Source organism: Eschrichtius robustus, chromosome 7 (assembly GCF_028021215.1).
Source record: "Eschrichtius robustus isolate mEscRob2 chromosome 7, mEscRob2.pri, whole genome shotgun sequence".
Taxonomy (NCBI): Eukaryota; Metazoa; Chordata; class Mammalia; order Artiodactyla; family Eschrichtiidae; genus Eschrichtius; species Eschrichtius robustus.
The window spans coordinates 74,745,954-74,763,259 of NC_090830.1; the positions used below are offsets into that span (position 1 = coordinate 74,745,954).

A 17,306-nucleotide genomic window follows, 5' to 3' on the forward strand; every position below is an offset into this window, starting at 1 on the left:
TAAGCGAACCCCTTCTGTGGGCCCTTGTCTGACCCTTTCACCCCTGCCCCACCGCTGTCTTGAGGGTGCTGTTCCACTCTGTGGCTGCCGTTTTGGGTTCTCCCCCAGCCTGTCTGTGGACCCCACATCAGTCCACATTCTGGTACCCTGTGATTGAGGTGCGATGTGAGTCTCCCAGGCCATGACCACACTTCTGGTGGCTTTTCCCAGGACTGACTGCATGCTCCCTTGGTTTGGTGAGACCAGAGTCCCTTTATTTGTCACTGCCGGTGCCTATGACACAGTGATCTTGTGGAGAACACAGATAACATGGAACTCTAGGTGTGCATTTACAGTGTTACGTGATTCTTCTGGAGGGGCCGTGAGGTGGGAAGGGTGAGTCAGCAAGCAGGGTGAGGTGTGGACCGGGCTGGGCCTGGAGCTTTCTGGGAGACGGGACAGTGGGTGTTCTCTGCCTGCCACCTCCTTGAGCAGAAGTAAGGGTGAGGGCTGTGTCGCTGACTTGCGGAATTCAGGTCAAACGGCTGCCCTGGTAGTAATAAAAGTCACAGCTGCTGGTTGTGAAGCACTTCACCTGTGCTGGGCCTGCCAGTTTATAGGCATCACTCCCATCATCCCCACAGCATCCCTGTGAGGTGGTTTTGCCATTGAAAGAGAAAGGAGCTGAAGGTCATTGTGACTTGTCTGAGGCCACCCAGCTGAGGCTCCTTTTAACCACCACCTACACTGGGGTGGACCTGGGTTCTTAGATGCTAAGGCAGAGAAGCCCTGGATTGGCTCACAGGTTAGGGGCTTTGCAAAACAAGAAGCTTCTTTCCTTGTGTCTTTAGCCTCATAATAGGTCAGTGTCATGGTTGGGTGCTGCTGACAGGTGTGTTTTGTTTGGTTTATGCAACATTTATAAAAATGTGAGTTCAATTTAACAAACCTGGAAGTTTGACAAATTTGGATTTCTGGCTTCTCTTGAAAGGTTTGGAGGATCTGGCAACAGTGGGCTCCCAGCCACATGGCAGCATCTGTCCAGAGCTGATCGGCTGTTGTTCCCTTTGGATTCCTGTGCTCTCCAGTTTGCCACGGTCCCCACCCTTCCTTTTGCCCCAACACTGGAAGTCACTTACCTTTTATCATTATATCTACAGTTTTTCTTTTATACTGGATTCAGTTTACTCATTATGTTGTATGTCCCAGGGAGGCATTCGAGCTTGCAACTCCTGGATTAGCTAAGTGTTAGCTCACACTGTCTTCTTTGACTTATTGGATCCCCTGAAGCACTGTCAGAGGGGTGGCTGGGAGAGTCAGCACCCACTGCAGAGTTCCTGGCCCCATCTTGTTTTTCCACTGATGTACTGAAGGGTGAGGCATGGGCCAAACTTTCCGATGTGGTCCTCTCAACTGGCTACTTCTCCAGGGTGCAGCCAGGCACAAGGGTTCAGGGGTCAGTAGACACTTCAGCTTGCAGACTTCCAGCCTGCCCATTGGCAGCCCCAGAGGGGGCCGCATCCCCAGCCACGAACAAAGTCTCTTTAGTGTGACACCTGTTGACCCTCGTGGAAAGGGATGAGGTGTGAGTCCGCTCAATCTTGTCCTTCTCAGTTGGCGTGACCCATGGGCAGCAACGGAAAGCAAGCCGGAATCCAGAGCGAAACCCGGGGGATGGACAGTCATCTTGAGCAACGGAGTGAGGGCGACAGTTAAGGGAACTGTCCTGTGGCTGCTCCCACCTCCAGGAGCCGATCTCTCCTCCAGAGGAAAGTCGCTGCCTCGCTCCTAAGAGCTCAGGGTCTCTGGGGAGACACGTTCTCTAGTGGATTTGGTTTTTGGAAACGACCAGAAGTAATCTGGAGCTAAGTCCAAGGACTGAAGTGAGCCGAATGAGACCGTTTGCTATTACAAACAAACAAAAATAAACCAAGTACAGTTATAAAGACACAACAGATTTTCTTGTTCGATTTGTTAATTGGCTTCTAAAGGAGTATGCAAAGAGGAGTCTTAAAAACTTGGGGCTTTGGCAAGGTTGGGTAGAATACGGATGCTCCCCCAAGGGGACAGCTTTGAAAGAAAATATACACATGGAACTACTAAGTTTTAGTACATTTGCTTAAAAAATAAACAACTTTCCCCAAGGCAGCAAAGAGGGTCCACCTGTAAATTGGAGATCCGAGGAAGCAGAGAGTGACTGGAAGAAATGAGAAAGAGCTGGCAGAAAGAGGACACTGGTCTGTCAGGAGCAGAAACAGATGAGACCCTGTGTGATGCAGAGGGAGGGAAAGAACTGTAATATGGTCTGTTCCCAGGAGATGCAGGGTTCCGAGTTTCAGAAGAGCAGGCCTGACTTTGGTTCTTCCCCCTGTAGCTCTAAAGGTTCCATGGTGCAGCCCAATAAATGCCTTTATTATGGGAGCTTCATGGCCTCTGCCCACACTCAGCATGTCCCAACCTGAGCTCCCCATCCTCTTCCCCCCACACCCCCCCAGTCGTCCTCGTCTCAGTTCCTGACAGCTGACCACTCTGTCCTTCCACTAGTTCAGGCCAAGAACCTGGGGTCATCCTTGACTCCCTCTCCATCAAATTCTGTTGGCTCTACCTTAGCAATCTCCGGACTCTGACCACTTCTCACATGTCTACACCCACCATCTCTCGCCTGGATTATTGCACCTGCCTAACCATCTCCCTGCCTCCCCCACCTTGCCCCTCTGTGGTCCAGTTCCAACACAGCTGCGAGACTGATTCTTTTAAAAGGGAATCAGAGCATGTGTTTCCCCCGCTCAGAACACTGCAGGGCTCCTCATGTCAGAGAACCAGCCCAAGTCCTTACCTTGACCACAGGGCCCTTGCCTTGGCTGTTCCCTCTGCCTGGAATTCTTGTCCAGACACCTACAGGGCCCACTCAATCCTCAAGTCTTTGCTCAAAAGACCCCTTAGTAAAGCCTACCCTGACCATCCTGTAAAATCACAGCCCTTATGCCCACTACTTCCCCCAGCACTTCCTGTCCTCTCTTACCCAGCTCTAGTTTTTCTTTTTTCTATAGGATTTATCACCTAATACACACTGTATTATTTACTCATTACATTTGCTTATTGTCTATCTCCACCTCCCCACTAGAGGGTCAGCTCCCCGAGGATAGGGATCACTGTTTTTGTTCACCGGGGTACCCCAAGGGCCTGGAACAGTGCCGGGCACACAGAGCCACTGGTGAACATTTTCCGGAAGAATGAAAATTCCACCAGGAATACCAGTCTTCAGAGCTAGTGTCATCAAATACTGAACGATTCAGGAGTTGTAGAGCCCTGGGGTGTTCAGACTCCCAGGGACTGTGTCTCTGGGTAGCAGGAGAGTGACCAATGCACAGACACAGAAGGCTGGGAGCCCCTCCCTGATGTGACAGTCCCTGTCTCCAAGTTCTCACTCCTACAACTGCATGCAAGAGAAATGATGAGATTATAGGCCTTGGAGACACATGGAATTCCTGCTGCATGAGTTTAGGAGAGTCTTCCTTTTGGAGGCTCACTTTCCTCATCTGTAAAATGGGGATAACACCTCCCTCCCATTATGTACTTGCCTCTCAGGAGACAATGGAGGGTTCTGGCAGCCATTAAACAGTCAAAAAAAAAAAAAAAAATTACAGTCTGTTACTTCCTTCTGGCCTGCCCCGGGTGGGATGTCTGAGCAACAAAGATCCTACTGGCATTATGAGTGGCCTGGACATGTGGGCAGGGCGGTGATAAAAGATGTCCAGGGCCAACCTCACCCACATCATTGCCTCGTGAAGGCCAGGACTCGGTGTCCACCTCTCATCTCCTCTTACCTGGCTCCACCATCAAGGCTTTCTGAGGCTGAACGACTTGCTCTGCAAGCGGGACTCCTGGGCTGGGGCTCCTGCCTGGCCCAGCACCTCCTCACCTGTGCAAGTGCCCCTGAGCAAATGCCAGCCCCTCTCTGGGACTACACTTCTCTAGAAGTACAAGGGTTGGGGGGAAGTGAGAACTTGGCTCCTTCCTTTCTGGCAGTCTCTGCCAAGGTCACTTCCTAGCTGCCCTGAAAGCCCCCTCTGTGATCTTCCAGGGAGCAACCTGCTCCCCGTCTAGTCTTGGCCCCAGGCCTCAGGTTGAGTGCTTCGTTCTGCTGGGGCTGGCGCTGTTCTCCTCGCCCAGGGACAGTCCTCAGTTCTTCCTCAGTGTAGGAAGCTCTTAAAACCATCAGTCCCTCCCTCCTCTACCTGGCTCCTTCCTTCCGCCCTCTCTGGCTGTCCTTCTTCCTCTCTCCCCCTCCCTCCATCTCTCTGTCCCTCCCTCCTTTCTTCTCCTTTCCCAGATGCAGCCCCCAGAAGACAGAGCAGGAGCAGGCAGATGTGAGAGCTGTGGCCTGGGCAATGGGGCAAAGCTTTGGGGAGGAGGTGGGGCTCAAGCTAGGCCTGGACCCGAGGGAGGATTGTGTTGGGGGCTCCCTGGGAGGATGGTAATCCCATGGTGGCGGGGATGGATGGGCACAGGCTCAAGCTGTGCAGGGGAGTCCAGATGGAGCCAGGCTGAGGAGAGGGGCTGGGGTGAGGGCTCACCTGTGGTTGAGGCAGCAATAAATTATGGGATTGTACATGGTGAAGCTCATGGCCAGCCAGACGAGCGCCAGGTAGACCTGCTGGATGAACTTGTGGCAGTAGATGTCCTCCTGGAAGCTGCCCAGGATGAAGTAGAGGTGGTAGGGCAGCCAGCAGATGGCAAATGTCACCACCACCGGCACCATGGTCTTCACAAACTGGTCCAGGAGAGATGCAGGTCACTCCTCAGCCTGGAAGCCCCAAGCCCCAGTTTTCCCGAGGGGAAGCACGAGGCACCTCTCGTGCCAGCCTGAGAAGCCCTCAGTAAGCAGGCCCTGTCTACCTCCACAGGCTCAGGCCCCTAGAGCTTCTGCTACCCAGACACTCCTGGGCCTTCCACCTCGGGGCTTTTGCTCAGGCTGGTCTCTCTGTCCACACTGCTGTCTTTCCTTTGAAGTCCTCACTCTTCAAAGCCCAGCTCGGTGGCCATCTCCTCTAAAAGGCATCTTGGATCCCTCTTAAAGCAGAGCAGCTCCCCTCCCTGGAGAGTGGATGAGCTCTCGTTCCTAACCCCATCCTTAGAGGAGACCATGCCAGCTACGGGTTCCGAGGTCTCCCTCTCCCTACAATCTGTGTCTGCCACAGCCCAAAGACCAAAGCAAGTCCGCCCGCCCGGGAAGAAGGAATGAAAGTTCTGGCCAGGGACTTGGGACAAGGGCAAGTTACAGGTGGAGTCTATCCTCCGCGGCGCCCTCTAGGGGACGTGCCCGGAATGGCTGATCCCAAGGCGGGGGCCAAACTTCCGGCCCCGCCCCCCGCCCCCTCCCTGACCCCGGAGTTCACCTTCTTGGCCTGCAGGTGGCGCAAGTTGGCGCCATGCGCCTCGTACCCTGGGACAGTGCGTCTCCAGAGCGTGAGGCCGATGACACTGTAGGCGACGAACATCACCACGAGAGGCAGGAAGTAAAAGAGGGCTATCACCGCGAGGTGGTACCTGGAAGGAGAGTCAAGGGCCTGGGCACGGGGCGACCTGGGGGCGACTCCAGCATCCTCCAGCACTCAATCCCCAGGACCTTGCTGACGCCCCTGAGCTGTCCCTGGCGGGCTACCCTGGGCCACCTCCCAAGGCCTTGGTTTGAAAAAAAAAAAAAAAGGAGTAAAAAAAAAAGAAGGGCAAACTGGCTAGCACATGTGCCCAATGAGAGTTTCCCCTGCTGCAAAAGGGACACCTGTGTTAGCTCTGAGTCCTTCCAAGTGACAGACAAGTTACCAAACAAGGAAATAAACAGGAACGAAAAAGTTAACCAATCAATACATTTGTTTAAAATTTAAAGTGCCAGTAAGCACAAAGGAGGAAGTAAAATTATGTATCTCACCCCCACCACGGTTAATGATTTGGAATATTTCTTCCAGAATCATGTAATATAGGTGTATATGTATATGCACATATGTATTAGATAGATTATGTATATCTTCTATATCTGCATCTGTCTGTCTAGATAGATTTCCTGGAGTTGATGTGGTTCTATCCTGCACCAACATCCCTAGCAGGGAAGGGGGCAGTGGAGACAGGCCACACTGTACATGCTAGTGGAGCATCTCTTCCCGACCATTAGCATTTGGTTGGGAACATGGCTCACATCAGCAGATACTCTTTCACACCACCTGTGAGCAAGTGGCCCAGAACACCACTGATGGCGCTCATCCAGTCCCCGTGGAGGACCCCCCGGGGCTGTGTTGAGGCCTTCTCATTTCCTTTTGGAAAGATGCATGCTGCCCATTCTGGTTTCTGAGCGATGCTGTAGCCTCTCTCTGACAAGGCCCAAGCAGGAGCACCCGGTGAATGGACCCAAGACCCCTGGCCCTGTCATGTGACCTTTTTCTAGGAGAACAGAGGTGTACCCAAGCCCCTCCTTTCTTCCCCGTGTGCCAGCCTTGCTGGGTCCCTTTCAAGAGGTACTGACACCTGAAGGGAGGGGAGTAGGTGGCTCCAGCAAAACGTCTTCCCTAAAGCCTGAGTTTAGAATTCGGCTTGCTTGCTCTTTTGGCAAGCATGCTAATTACAAAAGGTTTGGGGGCTCCTCGACTCCCTGATCATCATCTGTCCTACTGTGGAGCAGGTGAGGCGGGAGGAGCAGCCAGGAGCCAGGCCCTTGTACCTTACCTTCATTGTGAGGTCACGAGTGTCTGAGATAGATAGACCTTGAGGATCAGCAGGGCCACCTGTCTCAGCATCCAGAGTGGGAAAATGAGGCTCAGAGAGGCACAGGAAGTCTGTGTCCTGTGAAACAGCTCTATACGGACTTAACACACAAATGATTTCCCTTCCACTGAGGGTCAACCCTGTGGAGTCAGAAGAACTGGGTTCTTGCCTAGCCTCTAATTTAAAGCGTGACCTTGGGCAAGTCAGATCTCTCCCTCAGTCTGTTTCCCCATTTGTAAAACAAGGAGTTAATCTCTACCATCCTTCCCAAGTATGAGTGACGCCTTTCTGTTGCCTCATTCTTTCTTGGGTCGGTTCAGGATAGGAATTCACTCTGGGCTAGGTTCCCACACAGAAGGGAGTGCCAAGGAGCTCTGGGAACCATCTTCTAGGGCCTGCCAGAATCTCATAGCCTGGACTGCCTTTTTTTGTATTTTGATTTGGGGAGCATATGTGCATTTTCCTAGATTCCTATACACACAGGATGTGAGCCTGTACGCATGGAGCCCCCAGTCTAAATCTCAGAAGCTCCCCAACCCAAGAACGAATAATATATTCTTACACACGAGAAACCAGGCTTTTCCCCAAATCCTCTCAGAATTCGAAGTAGCACCAAAGTATGGCCTTCCTAGCCCACCTCTGCCCTCCTGTTTTCCCCTGTTGCCTGAATCAGAGTCGGAAATCACCATCCCCAGAAAGGTGGTGGTTGGTACCTTAAATTCTTACTGGTCCCCACTTCAGAGAGAAAAGCTCACTGTTAAGGTGGAGAAACACCGCCCCGCAGTGGCCAGTCAGGAAATGTTCTGCTCTCCGCCCCTCCCCAAAGCCAAGAAGGGGGCGGGTCCCTACGTGGACTCCGCCCTTGGAGCCGTGAGTCCCGAGAACGTGGGCTACGGAATGAGGGCAGAGACCCAGGGCAGCAGTTTCCCGGGAAACTCAGCAGTTGCCAGGAACAGGCTTCTCAGAGGAATGGCGCCTTCCCCGAAGGCCGCAGCGTGGCGCTCTCTGGCTGGTGCTCGGGACGGGAGGAGGCCAGGTAGGAGCGGGCGTTGGGGGAGGAGTGTTAAAGGAGGCGGGGGAGGGAGTTGAGTTGTCGCTATGATCTGGCGGCTCTGGGCTCAGAGCGTGCACATCCTCATGCTTGGGGCAGCTGGGCTTTTCTTGGACTAAATCTGCCAGGTTTGTTTTCGTTTGTTCCCCGTTTAAACTACCACCTACTGGGCGCCGGTTCTGTGCCAGGCACCGTGCTAAGTTGCCTCAGGTACATTTTCTCGTCTGTGTTCACAACAACCCCTGAGCAAGGTTCTCTTACTAATCCCCTTTAAGAGAGAAGGAGCCAAAGGGTCAGAGAGGTTAAGTGACTACACAGGGTCCTCCGGCCAGCAGGGGACAGCGCAGGGCTCCCACTCGACTACTGTCTCCAGAACCTCAACCAATTCTTTATCCTCTACCACCAACCCCCGCCGTGCTTGGGGATGACAAAGCCACACCCGCCGTGAGAACTGGGCAAACTGACTCCCAGAAAGGGAAAGGACTTACCCAGGGTCACCCAGCAGCTGCACCATGCCTGAGTTCTGTTTTCTCCCCCCATCCCCCAGCCCACGGTGCCTGCCTCAGCTCAAGTCCACTCCAGGCTCCTCCTGAAAACATCCCAGGCTCTGGCACCTGCCCTTTCTTTCTGTCTTGGTACCCTGACATGTCCCTTATTTAAGTAAGAGTGGTGAGGAGATTGGGCTCTGAAGCAGGATTGCCTGGATTTAAATATTCGATTTACCACTTACTAGCTGTGTGGTCTTAGGCACATTACTTAGGTTTTTTTTAGTGCCTCAGTTTCCTCATCTGAAAAATGGGAATAATAATACATACATACCCATATTGTTAGGAGAATCCAGTGGGTTCATATATGTAAAGTACTTATACCAAACCTGACATTTAGTAAGTGCTAAGTGTTACTTTTAGTTGATACTGTACTCACATAATCCCCAGTTCACTCACAGACACATGTGCACACCCATGCATACACACTGCACATGTGTACGTGCACATATGTGCATGCACGCACACACATGCACGCGTGCACACACACACACACCATGCTCCCCCACCCCCAGGCCTTACAAAAGGTGCATCTTGCCGCCGCTGTCTTCGGGCCAGGCCACCACACGCTTGGTGGCACCCTGGTCCGTGGTGATGGTGGAGTAGAAGCCCTGGGGGAAGGCGAGGGCCAGGGCCACCAGCCAGATGCCAGCAATTACTGCTCTGGTTCTGGGGGCCGAGAGCCGTGGCTGGAAGGCGTGGACGATGGCCATGTACCTGTGAGCAGAGGGCGGTGTGAGTGGTGGGTGCCCTCCCGTCAGACCAGCCCAGATCCGCTAGTCCCATTCCCCGCACCCTGGCTGACGACCTGCAGAGAGCCAGCTGGGCTGGTGCTCTCCCACAGCCATGTGGGACACTAGCGCCCTAAACGCCAGCCCACCCCACCCTGTTCCACCACACGTCCTCCCTCTGAGCGCGGATGTGCTCTCGGATGGCCACAAGAGAGCGGTGTGGCCACACCGGCAGTCCATCTGGGGCCTTGTCCTGAAGCTCAGCCCTGCCGAGTTCCCCAGCCACACAGCCTGTCTTCCGTTTAGAAACCTTAACAGAGCCCAACGGTCTCCTGGACAAAGCCCAAAGCAGCTGCCCACCACCTTTCTGCAGTGGAGGAACTGCTCTACATACACCAAAACGGCTTTGGTCCTAGATGACCCCTGGGCCTTCCTCCCTGGGATTAATCTGAATCTTGAGACTAGGCCAGAACAATAGGACACAGCTCAAATCCCACTCTCACAATAAAGCTGATCCTGACACCCTATCTAACACTACAACCTGCCCTGCCCCAGCACACATACCCTAGTGCCTCGGATCCCCTTTCCACTTCCTGATATTTTTCTATAGCACTCATGACCTCAAAATACAGCATATAATTTATTTAGTCTTGTGTTTATTATTTAAATTCTCACTAGGGCAGGCATCTTTATCTGTTTCTTCCCCCAATGCCCATAACAGTATCTGTACATAAGTAGGCATTGAACATAAGAATGAATGAAGAAATGAATGGACGAGTCTCCATTATTACCATCCTGACCTGAGCCACCATCCTCCCTCACCTGGGTGATTATTCAGTGTCCTCCTGCCTGGTCTCCTGGCTCCCACCCTGCCCTGTACAGTCTGTACTACCCACCCTCCACCCAGCCTTTAAAATGGAAGTTCCACGAGACCATGATTTTGGGACTCTTTCCCCCCTGGTGTTTATTCCCCAGTGCCTGAAACAGTGCCTCAAATACCCGAGTGAATGAGAAGAAAGTCTTAGGGGACTTTCAGATCTGCTGACTAATCACTCCTCCACCCCTCCACCCCTCCTGCCCCCACCCCATCCCCATCAGAACGTCACAGTCTGCAGCCCCAGAGAGCAGCAACAGGGAAGTAATTGGCCCCGTCTTACTTATATAGTAACTGCATGCAGTGTTAAAATTTCCCCTCATATAATATACCTAGGAGTAGGATGACAATATAAGCAATTTCCTTTCAGTAAAACAAAGATCAACTCCAGAGAAGAACACTTCAGAAGGTCCCTAAAACACCGTTGGTCTTCCCCTGTAGCCTTGAACAGCCATCTAGTGCAAAGTTCTTCCTTGTGTCTAACCTTAACCTTACTTGCTTCGGTTCCACAGGCCCCTGTCTTCCAGATGCATAGTTTAGGATCATGATCAGGTTAGGAGGCAATTAATCCACTGGGTTCTACCCTAAACTTGCTGTGTGACTGTGGGCAAGTTACCAGCCCTGTGTGAACCCAGAAAAGCGAGCCGACTCCCCCCCCAGCTGCCCCCTCTTGCCTGTCGGCGGTGATGGCGGTCATGGAGTAGATGCTGACAAACATGGCTGTGATGGGGAAGAGGTTCTGGAAGTAGCAGAAGGCACGGCCAAAGTACCAGATGTTGTGGCTGGCGTAGACGAAGTTGAAGGCTGCGTTGAAGGCGGCCATGCAGAGGTCGGCCAGGGCCAGGTTGACAATGAAGTAGTTGGTGACCGTGCGCGTCCTCCGATGGGCCAGGGTGATCCAGATAACCGCAGCACTGCCCATCACAGCCACCAGCACCAGGGCCGGGTAGGCTGCTGCCCGCAATGCCAGCTGCCAGCCAGGCATGGAGAAGGCTGTGATATCCGTGGTGTTGCTCTCAAGGCCAGACGAGATGTTGGTGTCAGTCACCATGGCACAGGCTCCCATGGCTGCCTCTGGGTCTGGGACAACAGTCTAGCTCCTTGGCTCCTTCCGGGCCCTGGTGCCCTGCCAGATGTGCTGTAGAAGACAAATCCTCTTTGGTGCGTGAGTATGGGAGAGCGAGGGGAGCACTCCTGTGCAAAGCCAGGCACATCTGGGGAGCCGGGGGCACTCCCAAGTCTCAAGCAAAGATGAGTTAGGCTGAGCAGAGAGCCGGGTCCAGAGCCATTGGCATTTTACATTCCCATGTCTTGGCCAGACTTCTCCAATGTCATGTGGACATCTAGAATCCAAGACACGCTTTCAGAGCAAGAGACATCCTTATAAATCATCAGTCAACCCCTTCGCTGCAGAAATGGAAAAACAGATTCCAAGAGAGGACCAGCCCAGGTCACACAGTAAGTTGGTGATAAAGCCAGGACTCAAACCCAGGTCCCTCCTAATGCAATTCAGGGAACGTTCTGGATCAGACACACACACAGCAGCCGTCTTTGGATTCTACAGGTCAACTGCACAGCAGGCTCTCTCTCCAGGCGTTGGGGTGCAGACAGGGCTGCCAGCCCGTGGTTGCCCCCCTGCTGCTCTCCGGGTGGGGCATGCTGGGTGGTGAGGGCCTTGGCGGAGGTGTTTTCTGCTCACGAGGTGGGGCTGCCTCCTGCCCTTCGTCCCACCCCTGCGTGGAGGGCCCGGCCTTGTCTCTTGAGGAAAGATTTAGGACTGGCTGCTGAGGCAGGGAGAGACCCAGGGGAAATGGGAGGTGGCAGCAGCGGGGCCGGGCATGCGGCGCACAGTCCTTGGTAGGGTGTTTACATTCAGTGGGGCTGGAGCTACATCTAGAATGTGATTAGGGGCACGGGCTTGGGAGCCCCAGGGACTCCAGGCAAGTCTTTTAACCTTTCCCAGCTTCGACTTTCCCATCTGAAAAAAATAGGAACAATACGGTGCACATCTCACAGGATATTGGTGAGTTTTAATGAGATAATGTACGTAAAGTCTATTTAGCACAGGAGCTGGCAGGTAAGAAAACGTGACAAGGAGTTGTAGCCCTGTGGGAGGCCCCCAGACAGCCTAGGGCTCTGCTGACCGAGGCAGAACGCAAAGCATTTCTAACACGTTCTCAGGTGATTCCGGTGCTGCTGGTCCAGGGACCTCACTTTGAGAACCACTGTCTTAGCACAAGGGCAGGGCTCGCTGCCTCTTCTGTGAGCTCCAGAAAACCCCGAGGGGCTGCGCACAGACTCTACTCTTGGTCGTTGACTGTGTGCATGTGTGTCGGGTGCTGCCTGAAGCTGCAATGCTGTGTCTGAGTGATTGTGTGTGTGACAGACGTGTGTAAGCACACACACGCTCGTGCACCTGTGCACACCTGTGGGTGTGTGGACCCTCAAGGCCGGGCAGGCTCAGAAGGGCAGGGCGTGTCCCTCATTAAAGCCGAGGAGGGCTTCTCAGTCACCAGCATTGGTGGCCCTGCTGGGCTGCTGTGCTAAGTGTGTGCTTGGTCTCCTGGGAAGCCAGCCCCGTTCCTTGCGGAGGGGCTGCTTCCAGGGGCCCCTGCTCCTCCCATGGGTATGTGTACCGTGGGGCCCTGGGCCTCCTCCCGCCCAGAGTCAGCTTCAGACACAGTTGGCTCCAGCCCTGGCCAGGCCGTGGGGCAGAGGCCTGTTCCTTGTCTGGATTGGGCCACCAGCCTCTGTTTGGATGTCTGCCCTTTGCTGAAGGGCCTCTGCCTTTGATGCCTTTTGGTGGTAGCAGCGGCAGCCACTGAACTTTAGGGCTTGTTTGTCTCATGTTCCACTGACCAGGGTTTTGGAGGTAGAATGTATAGAAATAAGGACGTAACTGCAGGGCAGTCTTCTCTGTTTGCAGTTCTGCCTCCTACTCCAGGAAGCCAGAATTCGTTGAGTTTCAGGTGCAAGCACAGTGCAGGGCTGGGACACCCAAGGCTGTGTCACCTGCCCTAGAGGCCCCAAATAGTACCCTTTCTTCCTCCCCGCAGCGTCCCGCCACCTCCACTGTGTATGTGAGGATTATGTTTTGGAGCTGTGGGATCTAAGAGTTTTATTTCCCCCTTAAATCATGTGCTCTTGTGGCTTTCCAACTATGTGCTCGTGGCCTCGTGGAAGGAGAGGGTGGGGGCCGCCCCGCCTTGGACAAAGGGTTTACCAATCAGCCTTGCCGCTCAGAGCTGGCCTGCTGAGTTCATCGCTAAACAATGTCCTTGAAGGCTGCTCTTTGTCAAAACAGAAAAACATTCGAAATTCCTTCAGCTCCTATGGATGCGTGAAGACTCCAGTTTGCTCTTCGAGCATGTATATGGCAAGTTCCCTCCGCCAGGAAGTGGAGGGGAAGGCTGCCCGTCGGTTCTGGCTGGATGGGCTGAGGTGATGGCGCAGGTTGGGTACCCTTGGGAGATGACTCTGGTTCAGACTTTAGAGTGCAGGATGTTTATTAAGGAGCGCATGGGATCAACCCCTGGGGAAGGGAGGGGAAAGAAGCAGGTGTGGGCGGAAGAGGAAGTTGAGCAGTGACGGTGAGACAGCGGCCTTAGACAGCCCCGGGTTGAGTCACTCTGAGCTAGAATGGCCTGTTAGAGTTACCCTCATGGTTTGTGCTATTGTGGTCTTGAAGCGAGCATCCTGAAGACAAGAGTCGGAAGTGATTTGTGTTTCAGGGAGTTTGGAGGAGAAGGAGGTGGGAGCTGCTGCAGGGATGAGGGAAGGGAGAGAAAAGGGGCTCCGGGAAGCGTTGTAGCCTGGGTGCCCCTCAGCAGTGTCCCAGAGATGCCTTTGGAAGTCGCCTGACCCTGTCTCTGGCTGGGCTTGGGCCCTTGGTCCTGGCTTCGGCGGGTCACATGCAGCTGTGGGTCATCTAGTCACCACGAAGTTCACAGGGCTGTGGGCAAATTGAGGACGAGGACGATGCACTGAGCTTTTTATTCCGGTAAATGAATCCCGTTTGAAGGCTCAGCCTTCATTCTGAGACGATGCCCTTCTTGCTTTTTGGGTTAAAGTGTCCTTTCTTTCATGAAATAATGGTGATGGCAGATGGTAGCTGTGTTCCTGGTTTTTCTTTTTCCCTAATATTTCTTACTCAGTGGAATAACATTCTGGTGAGGTGTGTGGTTCCCTCAATTAGGTTTTTGATATTTTATTGGTCTATGAAATTCAGAGACTCAGGAGCCCTGATCTAGTTCCTCATTTGGAGAAGAGAGGGGGAGCCCCCGAGAGGGGAAGGCTTGCCCTGGGTCCTCTGGCCCTTGAGGGGGGCCGCTTCCTGAGGGCTTCCCTCGTCCTGCACTGGCCTGTCTCTGCTCGCTTGAGGCCCATCAAAGCCACCTGCCGGTTATTTCCCTGTCACACAGGCAGGGAGCTCCTCAGGGCCTGGATTGTGTCTTATTTATGTCTGGTGTCTAGGAGAGTAGTCAGCATATCAGGTGCACTATAAATGTTGATTGAATGAAAATGGTGAAAAAAATTTAAAATATGACTCAGGGGTGAGGGATGATAAATAGTATATATAACATATATCATCTATCTATATCTAATATATATATCTGAAAGCCTTATACTAATGGCACTGGCTCTAATGGTGGGATTTTAGGGAACTTTGAGTGGGCAGGGCAGTATGAAGCCTGGTACGTGGCACACAGTAGGTGCTCAATAAATGCCAGATGAATAAATGAATAACAAATAATGAATAAAGTTTAAAACATCACCCCGTCAGGGATGATGGGAGTAGCATTCTTATTTTCACAGATTCTAAAGCTTAAACTAAAAGAACATGTCCATGTAGGTCGGGCAGAGATTTTGGAGGATGTTAGGGTCTCCGCAGCATTCCAGGATTTATTCCTCACAGATAGCACCCCCTTGTCCACAGACTAGAGGGTCCCAGGCTGGCCCCTTTAGCAGATGGGCTCTGGGCCCTCCACCCCCTGGCCTGAGCATCGGCGGCCCAGAATCTGGGACTTCAGCTGGGAGAGGGAGAGTTGCCCTCTGCCAAGAGCATGGGCTGCAGCTGACACCTTTTTTTAAACACTGTGAGTGTGCTGGGGCAGTGCCTCCCCCTGAAAGCCTGAAGTTTATCTAGCTGGAGAAGAGAGGCCGCGAGTGTTTACATCTGCTGTAGTCCTGGTGTACACAGAGCTCAGAAGCTCTTAACACAAAATGGGTTCGTTTCTCAACATCAGGCTTCTGCAAAATCTGCCCATCTATGGCAGGCAGAGGAGGAACTGGGTGCGGCTTGCCCTAGGAGGGGACACCCTAACACCCGCTTGCTGGTTGCATGACTGGGGTCATCCCAGAGGCAGCCCGGGTGTTGCAGGCAGAGGAGGCTTGGTGTCTGCCCCAGGTGCTGGCAAATATGGCAGCAAGTGCTGTGGTGAGGAAAGGGGGGATGAGGTAAGGAAAGGGGGGTGACGAAGGGTCAGTGCTTCTACTGAAAGGGCTGAGTCCTGGGCCCTGCAGTGGGTGTCTCGACTGGGCAGGTGGTCTGATGATCGGCCCAGAGTTAGGAGAAAATGTCATGTCTCTACCTTCATGAAGCTCCCAGCCAAGTTGGGGAGCCGGGTCCTGGAATAGCAGAGAGAACTCACTACCCCCGATATTATCTGTCCCCCCTCCACTCCATCCTCTGCCACCATGATCTTTTAAAAACACAAATCTAACCATGCATTTCCTGCTTGAAACCCTTCAATGACTTCCCATTGCTCTCTGGGTTAAGAGAAAAATAGCCCTATTCCTTTACCAGGTGCGACTGCTAACTCTCCCTCAGGACCACTTTCCCCTTGTTTCTTTTAGCAATAGAACCTCCCCAGGTGTTACCTGTCACCCGGCTGCCCAGCTAACAACTACATTTCCAAGCCTCCCTTCCAAGCCAGGTGTGGTCACATGATTAAGATCTGGCCCATAGTATGTGGGCAGAAGCGATTTATATGTGTATACGGACAACTTCAAGGTCTCGTTTTTTTTAAATTTATTTTTTATTAAAGTATAGTTGAATTACAATGTTGTGTTAATTACTGCTGTACAGCAAAGTGACTCAGTTATACATATATATCTATACATTCTTTTTCATATTCTTTTACATTATGGTTTATCACAGGATATTAAATATAGTTCCCTGTGCTATACAGTAGGAACCTTGTTGTTTATCCATTCTACATATACCAATTTGCATCTGCTAATTCAAAACTCCCAATCCATCCTTCTCCCACCCCTCTCCCCCTTGGCAACCACCAGTCTATTCTGTATGTCCCTGATTCTGTTTCTGTTTCATAGATAGGTTAATTTGTGTCATATTTTAGATTTCACATATAAGTGATATCATATGGTATTTGTCTTTCTCTTTCTGACTTCACTTAGTAAGATAATCTCTAGTTGCATCCATGTTGCTGCAAATGGCATAATTTCGTTCTTCTTTATGGCTGAGTAGTATTCCATCGTATATATGTACCGCATCTTCTTTATCCATTCATCTGGGTTTTTTTTTTGTTTTTTTGCTATTTTTTAAAAATTTATTTGTTTATTTATTTATTTATTTTTGGCTGCATTGGGTCTTCGTTGCTGCGCGCGGGCTCTCTCTAGTTGCGGCGAGCGGGGGATACTCTTTGTTGTGGTGCGCGGGCTTCTCATTGCGGTGGCTTCTCTTGTTGCGGAGCACAGGCTCTAGGTGCGCGGGATTCAGTAGTCGTGGCTTGTGGGCTCTAGAACACAGGCTCAGTAGTTGTGGCGCAGGGGCTTAATTGCTCCGTGGCATGTGGGACCTTCCCAGATCAGGGCTCGAACCCGTGTCCCCTGCTTTGGCAGGCGGATTCTTAACCACTGCACCACCAGGGAAGCCACATTCATCTGTTGATGGACATTTAGCTTGTTTCCATGTCTTGGCTATTGTGAATAGTGCTACTATGAACATAGGGGTGCATGTATCTTTTTGAATTATACTTTTGTCTGGATATATGCCCAGGAGTGGGATTGCTGCATCATGTGGTAATTCTACTTTTAGTTTTCTGAGAAACCCCCATACTGTTTTCCATAGTGGCCACACCAACTTACATTCCCACAGTGTAGGAGGGTTCCCTTTTCTTCATACCCTCTCCAGCATTTGTTATTTGTAGACTTTTTAATGATGGTCATTCTGAAGGTCTCATCTTTAAAGAGGGAGCCGGTTGCTTTTCACTTCCACTCCCCTCTTCCTACTGGCTGGAAAATGGCAACAACAGGAGCTGCCGTCTTGAATCCAGAGAGGGCAGCCCTGTCTTATGGCTGGCAGAGCCCAGGGCTGTTACATGAAAAAGAAAAAGAAAACAAAA

General features: G+C 52.2%; 1 protein-coding gene across 1 annotated transcript; it reads right to left on the bottom strand.

The window, feature by feature from the left end:
* Nucleotides 1-1,271: 1,271 nt before the first annotated feature.
* Nucleotides 1,272-11,005, bottom strand: TACR2 (tachykinin receptor 2). The gene is made up of 5 exons (XM_068547721.1): nucleotides 10,614-11,005; nucleotides 8,857-9,051; nucleotides 5,379-5,529; nucleotides 4,558-4,753; nucleotides 1,272-1,647 (listed from the first exon to the last, which is right to left on the bottom strand). The coding sequence occupies exons 1-5, from the start codon at nucleotides 11,003-11,005 to the stop codon at nucleotides 1,430-1,432; spliced, it is 1,152 nt and encodes a 383-aa protein (XP_068403822.1). The 3' UTR covers nucleotides 1,272-1,429.
* Between the last annotated feature and the right edge of the window lie 6,301 nt (nucleotides 11,006-17,306).